This window comes from Numida meleagris, chromosome 4, assembly GCF_002078875.1.
Source record: "Numida meleagris isolate 19003 breed g44 Domestic line chromosome 4, NumMel1.0, whole genome shotgun sequence".
Lineage (NCBI taxonomy): Eukaryota > Metazoa > Chordata > Aves > Galliformes > Numididae > Numida > Numida meleagris.
This window is the reverse complement of record NC_034412.1, coordinates 8,004,102-8,020,903: the sequence shown is the minus strand read 5'-3', so window position 1 is coordinate 8,020,903 and position 16,802 is coordinate 8,004,102. Positions and strand designations below refer to the sequence as shown.

General features: G+C 44.3%; 1 protein-coding gene and 1 long non-coding RNA gene across 3 annotated transcripts; one reads left to right on the top strand and one right to left on the bottom strand.

The window, feature by feature from the left end:
- LOC110397818 lies at positions 22–9,223 on the bottom strand. 2 transcript variants are annotated; one of them, XR_002437996.1, is made up of 4 exons: positions 8,939–9,223; positions 4,320–4,386; positions 3,242–3,354; positions 22–2,257 (listed from the first exon to the last, which is right to left on the bottom strand). It is a non-coding gene; the product is annotated as an uncharacterized LOC110397818 (long non-coding RNA). The 2 variants fall into 2 exon arrangements; XR_002437997.1 differs by lacking the exon at positions 22–2,257 and adding an exon at positions 2,265–3,077.
- EIF4A2 (eukaryotic translation initiation factor 4A2) lies at positions 9,361–16,217 on the top strand. The gene is made up of 11 exons (XM_021394666.1): positions 9,361–9,483; positions 10,288–10,333; positions 10,423–10,555; positions 10,814–10,953; positions 12,096–12,264; positions 12,372–12,481; positions 12,721–12,864; positions 13,221–13,358; positions 13,623–13,712; positions 13,951–14,030; positions 15,554–16,217. Exons 1-11 carry the CDS (start codon positions 9,455–9,457, stop codon positions 15,696–15,698), a joined length of 1,224 nt encoding a protein of 407 aa, XP_021250341.1. The 5' UTR covers positions 9,361–9,454; the 3' UTR covers positions 15,699–16,217.

Below are 16,802 nucleotides of genomic sequence, written 5' to 3'. Positions count from 1 at the left end.
GCTCTTTCAGTTCAAAGTGAGTCGCAGTGAATAATAATAATAATAAAGGGATATTGATTCCAACTTCCCTGGAATCAATCCAGTATTGACAAAATACTTCCTGAAGAAAAAAAAAATAAATCAGTTCTAGGTGTCTAGGTGAATTCAGAGTGATGGTTTAAACAGCTTTATGACAGCTAAACTGGAAAACCTCACTTGAGCATAGAGGCCTGATTCCAAAACTGTGCTGAGAAGCCAGTGCTGCTAACTAGCTTTAAATGGCTGTTCTGCATTTCTACAAATCAAGCCTTAGAGCACTCCGTCAGTGCCCATGGTGTAGAAGAATTATACTACTTGAAGGAGACAGAACTGGACACTGGGTAGTGCAGCACCTCCTGGCAGGCAGGAAAAAAAAAAAAGTGATTCTGGGCAACATTAACCCTTAAAATAACTCTTACATTTGAGAAGTTCGGGGAACTGGTGCAGATCCTGACAATAATCACAGCAACTCTCGTGGCTTCTTTGGCTTTTTTTCCCTGGCCCAAATGCAGAGACTACGGTGTTCTGGGCAATGTTTTGCCATACTTCCTTCTTTTCTTAAACAATTCCACAATATAACCCAGATTGAAGAAGAAAAAACAAGCATGAAGTACAAGAGCTCCTCTTTCTTCAGAGCTCCATACAAACACATGGACAGATTAACAGATTTATAAACTCCTTTGTTTAGGCTAGCTTTAGATAAAGTCCCTTTTCCACCATAAGACAACCATAACACCTCTGAAACTTCCACAAAAGCTCATAGACATGATGGTTGCAGTCTACACAGCCTAGCACAGCGTAGCTTTGATCTGAAGGTCATAAAGCATCTGCATTCCATTTCACACACCAGACAGTCCATTAGCCAAGATGTTTCTGTATCAGCACTACAGTAGGCCTTCACTTTTCCAGGATAAACACGCACTTACACACCATCAATTGGAATAAAACAAATATACATACTTTATGCAAAAGATGCTTACCCACAACATCTGAGAATAATCTGTCAGTTAGCAATGCGAGTACTTCTAGCTATCTGTTTTTGTAAATGTAGAATCACATTAAGTTGATCTAAGTCTGCAGCAATAACTCTCCACCAAATATTTATCTAAGGCAACTAAATTTCAGACTACTTGAGGATCATTCATTCCTCCTTGGACAGTCACTCTATATAAGGGATGCAGTGGAATTGCCAGGTCAAAGCCTGAACCAGTGGCCGAGCACCAGGTGAGAAGGCAGGGCTAACCCATGGAGCTCAGGGGCAAACAATGCACCTAACTGACTGGAAAGGGTGGAGCCTGGATCCACCCCCTCTTCACCCTCATTTAAGGGTTAGCAGCTGTAGGAGCAGTGTTTCTCTGGGGCAGGATTGCACTCCTCTTGAGCTGTCACTGGTTGTCAGAATGAGTAAGCCAATTTTCTTTCTTTATTACCTGTTATTGTTCCACAGTGCCTGTATCCCATTCAAAGGCACTGCCATCACCTTCCTTTGCCATGTGGGGTGTTTATTGTATAGAGTCATGCTTGACTAAGGTATCGTCTTGGATCTCTGAAGAACTCCAAACAATGTGATCCATAAACTGACCGAACTTCTCTGAAATGCGCAGCCTAACGGTGTGTGGAACTCAGATACATAAGTATTCTCTCCAGCAAGATACTAGTAACTCTTTGGTGCAGAAAATGACTCAACCCCCTGCTGACACTGAACTAAATGCTTGTATTATCAAGGATTACCTCAATCATGGATTAAGACCTGATCTTTATGTGTTAGCTCAAGGGATCCATGCAAATCTTAACAGGATGTCATCAAGCACTGACTTCGCTGAGGACTGCAGTAGGTAAGAAGAGTGGTTCCAAAGTCTGCAGATAGTCTATCTGCAGTGCACGAGGCAGACAAAACGAGTGTGACTCACAAGATGAGCCCAACTCCTAAAAAATATACTTACACATTTGTTTCTTCATGATGTATCTTTGAAATGGCAACCGATATGCTCACGATCAATATATTTATCCCAGTGCAATTCACAACTCAGAAATGGCACGTAAAACTGCTATAATCTCATGGAATAACAACGTCATAGTGAGTGACTGTAAGGCTGACAACATTCAGAATCCCAAATATACTTTTATTTATAGCCTGTACTGATGACTCTCGATCGAGCTATCAGGCTGCAATTGGAAAAATTCCCTCTGCACCAATCTTCAGACAGAATTCCAGGAGAAACGGTCAAACATCTGATAACTGGTGATGAAGTGCAAATTAAGACATTGCAAAGGAAAACTGCAATTCTGTTCTATCCAAGCATGCTCAATACATCAAACAGGTGGTTGAGAAATATCAACATAGCTAAGATACTGCCTTTAGTACACCTTCTAAAAGTTGTTTCGTTCCCTACAGGGTCCTGCTGCACAAACATGGCAAGTGTGCTGGGTTTGCTGGGCAGGGCACACGGCTTAAGTCACCTCACAGTACCAAGAGACAGAGAATGAGCAGGAAAATGATAGCAAAAAGTTGCAATATGCGACAAAACAGACATACAGAAACAGTGGCAACAGCTTTTGGGATGAGTATTTTGTGGGTAATTCTGCAAAGATCATGCAGAGCCTTATTCTACAAAGCTTGCCCTGTTCAAGAGAATCCACAGAAAGCAGGTCTGATATCAGTTCTGTATTCAGAATTAAAGACTGATAAAGGATTAATTTATCACAACAATCTCACTGTAAAAAAAAAAAAAAAAAAAACACACCACAATTGCAGTTGCATTTTGAAAGGCTTCACAGTACTGCACTGCTGAATGTAACACATTTTAATACAGATGGACAGAATTCGTAAGCGTATGCTGAAAATTTTCAGCACTAATTTTACTTCCTGCTTATCTGTCTGATTTTTTCACAGTTGTCTTTACCCTGGGGAACAATACTGATGCCAAAGTGGTGCCAAAAAGCAGGTATCTTGAAGCAGCAGTATTTTCTAAACGATAGCCATGCTTCTCCTCCCTTCTTTGCAGCATTTTCTCCTGAAAGCATGGGAATGCGCTTGCTTGCTCATCACTCCTGCTACCCTAAACAACCGAGATAGCTTTGTTCTTCTGCACCAGCAGTTCTGCTCGTGTACATTGAGACTGAATTTCCTTTTTTAGACAGCAAGGACGCAGACTTTCTTCCTCTTCTCCCTCCCTCTGCCTCCCCACCCCCTCCTACAGCCTTTGCTGTGCCCTCATCTTACCTTCAGCAGCAGAAGAAATCCTTGCTGCAGTTTTTTTCCTCATTAGAAGCTCTATGGCAACAGCAGCTCTGAGGCAGCAGTTCTTTATGGTTCGCACTTCTCTCTCTTTCCTTCTGCATAAAGACATGCAGTTTGTTAGCCCAGTAAATTAGCAAAGACAATTCCAGTGTGGTGTGAATTAACAAACATAGTTCTGATGTGATTTCAGAAAAAATGTGCTCCCAAGGGTGCAAACTTCTATTCCCAGAAGAGCTGAACGTTAGCAATGCAAATGAATAATAGTAAAGGAAACCAGAGAACTCCTTTTGTGCAATGAATTTAAGCTATGTAAAATAATCTCCATGCTACCCAGCTTTTTCATACAGAAACGTGAGAAAGGAAAAATTCTGAGCTTAAAACACACAAAGTATCACATCCAAAAGAAGTCCAGAAAGCTGTAAATATTTTGTAATTGTTTGAGTCTTTACTCATTACTTATAAATAAACTAAATCAGTGGTTTGATTGTTAAATTCCTGCTAAAGCAGAAGGAACAATGTCATACAAGATCTCATAGTCTTGCAATGTATGGCAACGCACATCAGAAAATATTTGGAAATGGTAACACAAGCTAGAGAAGACAAACGAGCAAGGAAAGAAAAAACTGCAGTAACTGGGTGGTTATTGATTATCTGTAACATCTGCTCACTTACATATTTGAATTTTCCTAATTTTTCTACTTTTAAATTAATCGGCAGAATGTGCTACAAATAAAGGTTGAATGTGTTAGCAGAAAAACAACTGTATAAGACTCAGAAACGATCACCAAAAGCTATTACAGCACCTAGCACAGGATAAAATGGCTTCAATAGCAGAACATATATTTGCTTCATTTATTGAAAAAAAAAACAAAACAAAACAGTAAATTATCATCTAACCACTTCCCAGACATGCATGAAATAAATCAATCTATTTCTGTAATTCAACATGAACAAAGGTTTCTGGTCACTGCTGACAGCAGTGACACGAAGCACTGAAGTGCGTGCCCTGGGTTAGCACAAGCAGTGCTGCTGCAGTTCCAAGCTAAAATAATGTGACCACCTGTGTGCTGGCTGTGCTGGCATCACTGGATCCTGGAGGAACCCGGGCAGCTGTTCTTGGGTACCACCTGAAAATAAAAGAACAAGATTTGTTTTTGTTTTTTTTTTTTTTACTACTTTGCACCTCACATGTTCATTTTTGCTGTAGCTGGTAGTATTCACTCAGCATACCAAACAAAATATAATAGCATTCTGGGATGAGTTATAGCACAAACAATTGGAGCTAAGGACCGGCCTACAGAGGCTCTGCAGCCCTAAAAAGAAACCGCAAGCAAAAGAGGGGAAAGGTTACAAGTGAGCTCCTTGGCAGCTTTAGGGACACGTTTCAGACCCAGTCCTGATAACAGCATGCATCTGTAACACTGTGAGAGAGGAAAGCCTTCTAATATTTATATTTTTTCATTAAAAAAAAAAAAACTCACAAGGATTAACCAAACAAAAGTGATTAAATGCATCCCAACATTTACCTCCATTATTTTTCAAAGAAACTTTTACCCAGAACAACCGCCTTGCAGACAGAAGCATAGCACAGGAAGCAATCAGTCCTTAAACAGTTTACAATCTGAGGGATGCTTCTAAAATAGGAGATTATAATTCTCATTTTCCAGGCAGATGAAATGAGGGCACAAAGCTGAAAGTACTCATCTGTATTCTCCTGTTAAGCCAGCACTGCTGACAGAACCAAAACTCGGGGAATCTGAGCTGTGCTTACCTCCAGAAATAAACAGATTCCGATTTCTTCCAAGAATTAAAGCCCTGTGGAAAACTTTCAGTTTCTAGAAACCAAGGTTTTTTACTTTGAGGCAATACCTCCAACAACATAGCTCATTGTATTAATGACCATCTTTACTGTGAACATTTCATGTTGTAACAAGCTCTTGAAACACAAAATACCCCTATTTACAGGTGAAAACACTCTGCTGGAGGAGATGGAGACTCCAGCACACACACGGGGCTGGATCTCTTGAGGATTTTTGTTTTACCACAGGTTGAGCTGTAGGCAAACCCCTGTAGGATCCAAGAACTGCTGGGGCGCTTTGGGGCTCCTGTCTTGGCGCAGCTCACGGGCGTTGGGTCCTCCTGGTAAGGGCAGGAACACCGCTCTGTTTCTTGGAGGTTTGTTTAATCAGTGAGGAAAGGTACTCAAAATTCAACGCAGCTGCAGCTCAGCCAGTAGGGCTCTTTCAAGAATGAAGAGAAATCAGCTCAGTGATTAAAAATCTCAGGCATCTTCAGGGGATTCCAAATTGAACAACCACGAGAACAAATAACTTATTTAGATGATTTGCCAATATCAAAGGGAAAAGTGCTTTCTTTACACGATTAAATTTACCTTTTCCCCAACAATGAAAAAAACATTATTTGAAGACTTTCTCAGGGACATATACAACACCCGCTACTTCAGGGTAGCGCAGAAGTCTTCTAATTAACTTAAAAAACAAATGCAACCCCAGGACCGCCCGGATGTTATCAGCAGCTGCCACCTGCTTAATCGCTCCTTCTTTGCTTTTGCAATAGAAAGAACAAACTCTACCCTGAAAGCATGCAGGCAACTTCTATCGAATGCTTCCTAAGCCTCTTCCCTTTACGTATCTCCACATTTTTCAAACACTGGCCCACGCGTAATCTCTGAGGCAAGTACTATTTCCCCACTTTACAGAGGAAAAAACTGAAGTGCAAACTTCTCATTCCAATAAAACTCAATGGGAAGTCTCTAATACGTATCACCTGTTCAGTTTTACTGCTAGAATGACAGGGCTGTGGTCACACCGAGAGTCTTTCAGATACTGGAGAACAGAGCTAAGCTGCAGGCGTGCCCAGGGCGCGGTTACAAACCTCTACAACCGTAAGAAATAATGTAATCACTCAGCACAGCGAGCATTCAAGACCTGAAAGCACGACCATCGAGCCACGCAGCACACAGAGGAATTAATGATTAAAAAAGTGGCAGAAGTAAAAATATTTTTCTGCTTCAAGTATTTGGGTTGGGAATACCCGGTATATTAGCGGCAATGAGAGGACTCAGGCTAAGAAACACAAGCATGCAGAACTGAAGCTGGAGCACTGCTTGGAGACTTGCTCTCGAAGCAAGGAGGGAGCACCAGCCACAAACCACGGAGCAGACATATCAGACAAGTGAGTCAGCCGCTCAGCAAAAGGTCCAGTCCACACCATGGCCTCGGCACGACGTCGGAACGTCCAGGACACATCGAGCATGGGGGACAGATCAATGAAATAAAGCAGCCCAAATCTCATCGGCTTTGCACAGCGCTAGGGCCTAATGCATTTAAGCATTTTGGACAATGTTCCTTACTGGCCTAAAGCACAACTACTCAGTGAGACAAACCTTCAACTAAGAGAGAAAACGCCGCGTCTGGAAGCGCTGTCACTTCACTCGACACGGTCATCATGGAGATGTCATAACGAAAGTCTGATTACAGCCAGAGGGAGGACAAATACGTCTGGAAAAAACCACAAATGGCTGTGAAATAACTTTTAAAAAGGATGACAAATCAAACCTAGCAGCCTAACGTACTAAAATCATCATACACTACAGAATACAAAACAAGCCTCAGTGCATTAACAATACTGCACCTTGTAAACTACTCTTATTTAATTTGTTTAGATTGTAATTTCAGTGGAACGACAGAATAAGACAGCATTAATTAACCCTGGGACTAGCTAAACAACAAGCATGGGGCTCCTGGAACTCAGACCTTTTCTCTCCCCTGGAGACCTTCCAGAATCTTTGCTATCCACTCCTACATCCAAGGAAGCACGCTTTTGTTTAGGCAGGATCCTTTGGGAATGATGAATTGAAAAGCATTACTTCTTGCTAACAACACCCTAATAAGTCATCTTGATCCTCAGCATGACCTACCTTGAATAAACTCTGTGTATGATGACTTTCTCTGCCCTGCTAGCTGTGGGAATTATTTAATGCACAGTATCAACTGCAGCACAAGACTGGCGTCCAGTGCAGGAAAAGACCTCGGGGTCTTCCAGGATTCCCAAGAAGTATGCGACTGCTTCCTGGAATGTTCAAGTCACGGTAGGAGATTTCTAAAAGGAGCTTTCTGAAATTTCCAAGGGATTGCTCAACTGGAGCTCAGTTTCAAGAGGTGTCAACTCCTACTGCTTTCTTTAGATATATCATTCTTTACTTCAATCTGTATGAGTAATGACTGGAAACCCAGCTGCTAAACCAGCTAGTCCATCTGTTACCTCATATTAATAAATGCATCATTCTGTTCATTCCCACCAAGGATCTCATGATTCACCAAGATTGTCTTTTGAAGAGACACCTACCAAAGTGCATAGCATGAGCGTACAGATGTCACTTTGGATCCTAATGACAGTAGCACAAACAAAGCTATTATTTAATATCTTTTCGGTATCACTTCACCCCGGTGATAACACAAACCTGGGCCTTGTGCAAATTTTCAGTGGAGATGGCTGCACGAAGACTGGAAAGGTTTAAAGCTGGAGGATACAGCAAATCCCAGCTTCAATCTGAGATGCTGTCAGTGGCAAACTCTGACCTTTTGATGACAGATACCTGCTTCTGAGATGGCAGCTTGGAAGGTTTTTAAAAGGTCCTTCAAAGACTGTGAAAAATGATGGCTTACGTTCCTAAATGCCCTGCGTGCCAAGAAAGCTTCTCCACACATTTTTGCAAATAAACTAAAGCCGAATAAAAAACTTTGAAAGCACATTGCTTCAACAGCTCTCTTAACGAGCATTCAGCGTTCTTAATAAAAAACGTCAGTCGTGTTAGTTCTTCTGTGCTGACCGAAAGCCATTTTTAATGGGAAATCTGAGCCGGTCCTGGATGGCTCTGGTTCTCTCTTCAGCCCACTCTGTCCCGCTGGCAGCCAGGCTCCGTGGGCGAAGCGCCGTGGTTCAGGAAGGTGCCCAGGCACTGCTGTGGGGCTGTGTGAATGGCAGCACCAAGCTGCACCCGCAGCCCTCCCACCCCACACGGGCAGACAAAGCCTGGGAGCACCACGGCAGGTCACCAGAGGCCGTGTTTATATAATTCAGCTTGGATGCTGGCACGCGCCCTTATTTCTAAAGGTGTTTCCCCAGCAGATGCTACCCTAGGATGAGTACATTCGGCCTCCCCGAGTCTCCTCACAGATATTCTAGACAATTCTGCGCAATTCTCAGTATTCCTGACAAGTAAAGGGTCGTGTTTTCCAAGCACAGCCTGCACTCGTTCATATAGAATCACTATGGTAACAAGTTTCAGAGGTGACTCACGTACGCCTATTAAAGAGGGTACAAACGATGGCTTACAACTCACATTATTTGCCTACATAAGAAACACAGACGAACGCATCACAGCAAAACCCAAGGGATGTATTAAAACCACCAACATTATTTTCCAAAACGTGAAAGCAGGGGGCAGGATCCCTGATGGTTTGGCTGAACCACCTCAGGGTCACGTTTTACCCGGCACGAAGCGGGAGCCGGGCAGCACCAGGAGCCACCGTTTCCTCCCCTCCAGCCGGCCCCTCCCGCCCCCAGCGTGAGGCGACACGGGGAAGCTACGGAGGAGGCGATCGGCACAGCGGGGCACTTCTGCGTGTGGGGAGCCAGGGCCGAGCCCCGCAGTACCTGAGGGAGCCGCTCTGCCCCGCCATCCCCGGACTCCACACAGAGAGCTTAAAAAACAACAGACGCGGTACGCGCGCAGAGCACAGCCATGTTGCGGACCGGCCCCTCAGCGCGGCGCCCCGCGCTCCCCTCCCCCGCGCCGCAGCAGGGCCGGGGTGGGAAACCCCGTGCGGAGAGGGCGGGGGGGCGAGAGGAAGGAGCGATGCACCATCACTCCGCCAGTGCTGCAATATCCTTCCGCGCTCCGAGGGGAGGAAAAAGTAGTCCGCGGCTCCGCCGCCCTCGCGGCCCCCGGAGGCTGAGGAACACTCGCTGAGAGCACCTGACGGAGCGGGAAGAAGGGGATCGCTCGCGGAGGGGCCTCAATCCGTGGGAACTGGCGTTTTTTACCCGCGGCGTGAGGCGTATATCCATGCGCAGAGCGGAGCGAAACGAGTCCGGCAGCGGGCGGATATATAAGGCGGCCGCCGCGGAAGCTTTGCCTTTTCAGTTGAGGACAGAGCTGGTGGTCGGAACATGTCAGGCGGCTCCGCGGATTATAGCAGGTACGGCGCGGTGCGGAGGCCCCGAGCCCCTTCTCCGTGAGGCGGTGCGAGGGGGAGGCGGCGGTGCGGGAGGAATGCGGGCGGAACGCGCTGCCCGGCCCCTCCCGCTTCCAGACGTTTCCATCCCGCGTCCCCACCGCGTCGCCCTTCAGCCGGGATTGAGTTCTTTCCCTCGGAGTTCTCGTTCTTCCTGCTGATTCCCTTAGCAGCCCCCCCACCTCCTAGAACGGCTGTTTCTAGTTCTCATCCGACCCTGTGCGCTCGCTGCGCGATGAAACAGATTAGTACTTTCATTGCGGGTATTTATATTTCTATTATTTTTTTTCCACCACCTTCTCCCCTTTTCGGCGTTCGCCGCGGCTTTAGGGGCCCGGCGGAGGGCGAGACCATTTCCCTCCGCGGGGCTGAGGCGCGGCCTCGGGGCGCTGTGCCGGCGCCTTCCTCCCTCGCCGCCCGCGGTGCCCGATTTGCGCAATCCCAGGGGTGGAGCTCTCGCGAGACTTGCTGACGCGGACGGGTGGGGGAAGCGCAGCGCGGCCCGCGGCTCCCGCTCCCCCCGCCCCCCTCCCCCCCGCGTTGACGCCCGGCTCTGCGGCGGAGCTCGCACTGCGCAGCGGCCGCCATTTCCCCGCCGCCTCCAGCAGGTGCCCCGGGGAGGGGGGCGGGCGGGGGCCGCGAGGCGTTTGTCGGATGGGCCGAGGCTTTGGGCATCGCGTCGGGGCGGCCGGCTGGCACGGTACCAGAGCACCTGCTGGGCCGATCTGTCACGGGCACGTCGCTAACGCTGGTGTTCTTCTCCCGCAGAGACCATGGCGGCCCCGAGGGAATGGAGCCCGATGGTGTCATTGAGGTGAGCGGCACGCTCCCGCCTGGTCCCGGACGGGGGGAGCTGGGCGGCGGATGGAGTGACTCAGGGGTTTTTTTTTTCCTTTATTGCAGAGCAATTGGAATGAGATTGTCGACAATTTTGATGATATGAATTTAAAAGAATCCCTTCTAAGGGGCATTTATGCTTATGGTTTTGAAAAGCCTTCGGCTATTCAGCAGAGAGCTATTATTCCATGTATCAAAGGTAGGCAAGTGATTCATTTACCATCGATAGTAACATATTAATTAAGAAAACGTATTCACTTCTTAACTCGTTTATATCTGTATTTATACATGTTTTTAATCTCTGTGGAACAAGTGATGTGATGGTACACCATCTTTCGGGGCTGACCTGAAATGGAGAGAACTTGTAATGCTGATCACTTATTTCAAAGGGAATGAAATAAAACTAAACGTGAATGACCCGTGTGGGAACAGTAAACGTGTATCCTACTTTTTTTAGGGTATGATGTGATTGCTCAAGCTCAGTCAGGTACTGGCAAGACAGCCACATTTGCTATTTCCATCCTGCAGCAGTTGGAGATTGATCTCAAGGAGACCCAAGCACTAGTATTGGCCCCTACCAGAGAACTGGCTCAACAGGTATTGATAGTGTAGCTAAAAGAAAAAAGCTGCTTGTGTGTTGCATAGGTTTCAGGTTTCACAACTGTGAGACAATAAACAGATTTAAGGGGCTGTAACTTATATCCATTCAGAACCTTTTTTGTGTTGAGTAACGGGGGAAATGAACTGGCTTCTATCCCCCAAGTTCTCTGCCTGCTTCAAGAGTTGTGCTGCATGTAGAGGGTGTGCTGGGCAGGGTGCAGGAACCAGCTGCTCTGCTGCACACAGTTCTGAGGGAGCATCTTCAGCAAAAAAAAAAAAATTGAAGTACGGTGTTCTGAGTGGAAACAAAATGGGCTTTTTTGAAAGTGTTTAAACTTGCGTGCAGTTGTGCAACATGAAAACTGCAGTGCGCATGTGGTCCCTTCATTGTATCTGTAATATTGTGATGTTTTCTTGCCTTGATGTTACGTTGCATGTCCACCCTCAGGGCTTGATGTTCTGTTTTAGTAAGTGAAGTGCTTGAATAGAGCTTAAAGGATATGTAATTCTTATCATTAACGTAAATCAGTAATGCTGGCTTTTTAAGGTTAAAATGGTGAGACCAGAGCTCAAAATAGAGTAGAAAATCAATTGTGTACAATTTGCTCTGCTTTTAAAACTAGTATATACCAAGATGCCAGTGCTGTAGTGGAGATTGTTCTTGAAGGGAAAGCTAAATGTATTAGATGAGGCAGAGAAGAGCTCTTGAGGAAAAAGTAGATTAGAGGAGCAAGAACCTCTGACTGAAGGGTCAGTCTTTTATTTTTTAGTCTGAAGATGTTGCTGAGATGACTTCTTTTAAAGCCTGGCATATATAGCAGGGCGCATCACTAACAGCTTCCTGCAAGTGCTTTTCATGCAGATTTTAACAGCTCAGTTTGTTTTTGAGGCCTTGCTTTTCATCTTAACAGATACTTGGGAATCACCTTTAGGTAGTTAAAACTGTAAGGGTGAAAAACTGACTTCAGAAATGTCCTGACTTTACAATGAAGACCTAAATAATGAGCAGTTGGGTAGAATGAGAGGCGAGTCTTCTCTATAGTCAGTAGAGCCACATAATCATTTTCAGTCCATAAGCAGCAGTGATGTAGGGCTGATTGTACCAGTGCCTGCTACTCACAGAAGGGTTTTCTTTTTAGATTCAGAAGGTAATTCTGGCCCTTGGAGATTACATGGGAGCAACATGCCATGCTTGCATTGGTGGCACAAATGTTCGCAATGAAATGCAGAAACTTCAGGCTGAAGCTCCGCACATTGTGGTTGGAACTCCGGGGCGTGTGTTCGATATGTTGAACAGACGCTACCTTTGTAAGTATGAGTTTAATTTTCTCTTAGTGAGAACTCAGTAATACCAGTTAATGAAGTATCGTACGTTCCTGAAACTGCACAAAGTAATCCTTTTTTTTTTTTTATAGCACCTAAATGGATCAAAATGTTTGTTCTGGATGAAGCTGATGAAATGTTGAGCCGAGGATTTAAGGATCAAATCTATGAGATCTTTCAAAAATTAAGCACAAACATTCAGGTACAAATTTTGTTCTGTCATCGAATTGATGGGTGCAGGTTTGGTTACAGGTGTGGCTGACAGCTGCTCCATTGCTGTCCTGTCTGCCATGACCTCATAGGAGGTCAGATTTGTGCTGTGACGTAAACATGGCAACATGGTCCCTGATGTTGTAAATGGTTTCAGTTTTCCTGATCAGAGTGACAGAGCAGAAGCAACGTAATGCCTTACATGTGTGCTAACACAGTAACGCTTTCCAGGTTGTGCTGCTATCAGCTACAATGCCAATGGATGTGTTGGAAGTGACCAAAAAGTTCATGAGAGAGCCCATACGTATTCTAGTGAAGAAGGAAGAACTGACTCTGGAGGGTATCAAGCAATTCTACATTAATGTTGAAAGAGAGGTTGGTATCAGTTACACTTCTGGTTGGAAGAGTTCAGAAACAAACATTACCTTCTTGTTAAAGCACTGTGCTAAAATTACAGAAGCTGAGGCTGAGCTTTGGTTTCTGTAATAATGCTAGCAGAGTACACGCAAGAAGAAGAAAAATGATGCACTGGATTGAAAATGACTAGGGTGGACCTCTTTCTTAATGTCCGTTGTCCTGTGTCTGAAGATCTGGTGCAACAATTGCTGCAGAAAGGAAGTTCATGTATTGTTGCAGTTTTCCAGGTCATATTGACTATAAGTGCACAGTAGGGTGTGGTTCACTGATCGTGGCTTTAGAGTTTTAATTCCTGTTACTTGTGCTGTGTTCAGGAGTGGAAGTTGGATACTCTCTGCGATTTGTATGAGACACTGACCATTACTCAGGCCGTTATCTTTCTGAATACAAGGAGAAAAGTGGACTGGCTTACAGAAAAAATGCATGCCAGGGACTTCACAGTCTCAGCTCTGGTAAGAATTGTTCTTTCTGCACAACTTCTGCAATGTCAGGTACATACTGAAAAGAAATCCTAATAAAAGCAGGATAAGTTATGATATAGCTGTGCAGTGCTGTATTATCGTTCCCCCTGCTTAAAGAAAAATGTTTCCTTCTATCCCTACCTGCTTAGTTCCCACAGCAGGTAGGGACGCTGGGTTTCATACATTGCTTTATTTCTGAAGGGATTCCAGTCTGGAGTACTGGAACCATAGTAATTCTGATGTTCTTAACTGCAGCATGGTGACATGGACCAGAAGGAGCGGGATGTTATCATGAGAGAGTTTAGATCAGGATCAAGCCGTGTCTTGATCACGACTGACTTGCTGGTGAGTATTACCTCACAGAGAATGTGTTCTTGTTTCAATGTGATGCCAAAAGCTTCATAATTGAGTGAAGGTTCTTGTAGCCTGAACTACTGGAGCTTCTTGGAAGAGAAAAGACTATGCTCCACTATGGGCTACACAGTTGTAGTTCATCACTAACAATGTAGTCAACAAAAGAAAGTGAGAAATGATGTAATCTAAAGATTGTGACTCGCGTTAAAGGTCCTGTATTGTTTTCCAGGCTCGTGGCATTGATGTGCAGCAAGTTTCTTTGGTTATAAATTATGACCTGCCGACCAATCGTGAAAACTACATTCACAGGTTAGTTTGCTCTGTCCCCTAGTTGGCACACTACACTGAATGCCATGCTCTGTACAGAACTTGGCACAGAACCTCACCTGCTCTGTGTGTTAGTCTTCTGTCGTTAATGAGTGTTAACCATCCATGCATACATGTAACTGCTAACAAAGCAAAAAAAAAATAACTAGCAGGAAGTAAACAAGTTGGCTTTTTTTATGCTTGAAAAAAGCCCTGATTTGCACAGACAGTCCTGAGATGAGGGAGGAGCAGAACTCTTAAGTCAGTTTTTAAAAAGCAGTGGGAAAACTTAGATATATACTGAGTTCAGCCTTGGCTGATCCATGCATTGCTGAGATGTGGGGGAAGTGCCAGCTGCTGAACTGCCTCTGTTTTAGGTTGTAGCAGATGAGATGACAGCCATTATTGGCATAGCATCTTGACAGCAAGGCTGTTAGCTGGATCCTAGGTCCTAGCTAATCCTCACTTGCTCTACTGCTGCTGCTCAGTCACTAGACATTAATGTTAGCAAACTAGTGGTTTAAATCTGCCTTCTCTCTTGGAGGTCTAATTGTGTTCATGTTCTGTGTGCCTTGTTTGCTCTTGGTGGCTCCTACAGTGGTTTTCTTTCCTCTGTGGTGTGTGTCTTCTGGTAGCAACTTGAGTTTTGTTTCCCTAGGTTTAGTTTAACTGCTTCAGTGACTGTCCCTAAATTAAGTAAACTGTGCTTTATTACTTGATGTAAAAAAATACAGGAGTCGATAGCAGCAGTTGATGACACAAGATGGTGCTCAGAAACGGCGCTGACGTAATTTAGGACGTGGATTCGTAAGCGGCACAGTTTGAATAAAGAGCGAGTCGGTATTTATATATTTCTTTTGTCCTGATTATTCACTAAGTTCTGTGAGCCATTTCTGTGTGTAGCCCTCGTTGATGAGGTGCTGTATTGGGCAGTCTGCAGGAAGGCAGAACTGATGGTGGGCGTAACTAAATTGTAACTGATTCTAACAGACTCAGACTCCTAGAAAAGTGAGCTTACAGCTTGGTTTTTACAAAAACCCTAAGTTTTCCCACTGGAAACTGAATGTTGAATTAAAATAGCGTGCTGCTCCATGGTTTTGGATGAACGTAGGAAGTTCTGATTTTTGAAAGATAGCTTATCTTTCTGTGCCCCACGTGCTCGAGATTGGATGCATGTGGTTTGGGTTTTCAGTTCCTCAAAGAGGGGAGGGAGGAGGAGCTAGCACATCATACTGCAGTACCAACCATTCAATGAAGGTCTTACTTTGCAGCCAAAAGCGTAACCTTTTCTGCTCCGCTACTCTCCGTAGGATGGACACTTCTTCTGTACTGTTGGCACTAACTGCTAGTTTTTCTTAACCAGAGGTGACGTTGGTCAGCAGCTAGTCCTGTAAAAACGGCATAAACTGGCCCCTGGCAGATACAAAAAAACAGCAGTTAATTATGAGTGGACCTTTCATTGTTTAAGTATTTTAAGTGGATGGAGTAGTTAACTTGTGCGTAAATGTGTTTTCTGTTCTGTGCAGAATTGGCCGAGGAGGTCGTTTTGGCAGGAAGGGTGTGGCTATAAACTTTGTCACTGAAGAGGACAAGAGGATTCTGCGTGATATTGAGACATTCTACAATACTACAGTGGAGGAGATGCCAATGAATGTGGCTGATCTCATTTAATCCCTGGAGAGGAGATGGTTTGAATGCAGTGCTCGCTGTTGCTGAATAGGCGATTCACTTGCATCGTGCTTCTTTCTTTGGGGATATATTGAATCTTGTCTCAATGCTCATAACGGATCAGAAATACAGATTTTTGATAAGCGAAGCGACTTTTTGTCGTGAGCTCTCGTGGGGAAAGCCATTGGCTTTATCCACATTAGGGTTAGACTGTTGGGGTTGGGTGGAAAGTCATGGGGTCTGTAAATTTTTTCTTTATTAGAAATTTATTTCCTAGTTCCATAGAAGTGGTTGTATTAGATGTTCTTTATCATTTAATAATTTACTTATGGACTAAAAGATATAAGTGCTGTATAAAGTCAGCCAATTATGTTAAACTAGCCTACCTTCCTTTATTGTATGTACTTACCCTTCAGATTGAATTGGAAAGGCCTTTCAAAATCTCAAAACTTTTATAAGAGCATTAAAATGCATTTTTGTTTGATATGTATTTATTCAATAAAGTATTTAATTAGTGGTTAAGTGTGATCTGGACCCTGTTGCTAAGCCCCAGCAAGCAAGCAATCATACTATTGTCTTAGTTAGGGTTAAACCCAGTAAAATTTGCCATATTGCACATGTCTTAATGAAGTTTGAATGTTCAATAAAATACTTCTATATTCACTTACATTGTAAGTCTCTTTTTTTTCAGTTGGTGAGGCCTTGTTAACAGGGGAGGGTGAGTAGCTAGATCACTTCTAAGCTTATGCTTACTGTGAGAGCTCAGGCTTTATTTCTCATACTGCCTTCTCAGGTAAGCAGAGTACAGGGCCATTGAATTTGTAAAAACTGCTGTTAGCTGTTGCACTGCAAAAGAAAGCATGGATTTAAGGTGACAGCAGATGTTAACAGCCTTTAAAATTCACTAAGTAAAATGAGACATAGCTATTCTTCACCTTCCCTTTTTTTTTTCTCACCACACTGAAGTCACAGTCCATTTAAGGGAAAGTGTTTTCTGCTGCATTTCATGCTGAGGCTCTGGGAGGAGATGCTCCCTCCCTTAAGGCTGCTGCATGAACCCCCCTTCCCATAGCCAAGGGCTGGTTCTTTGCTGAGTTGTATTTTCAA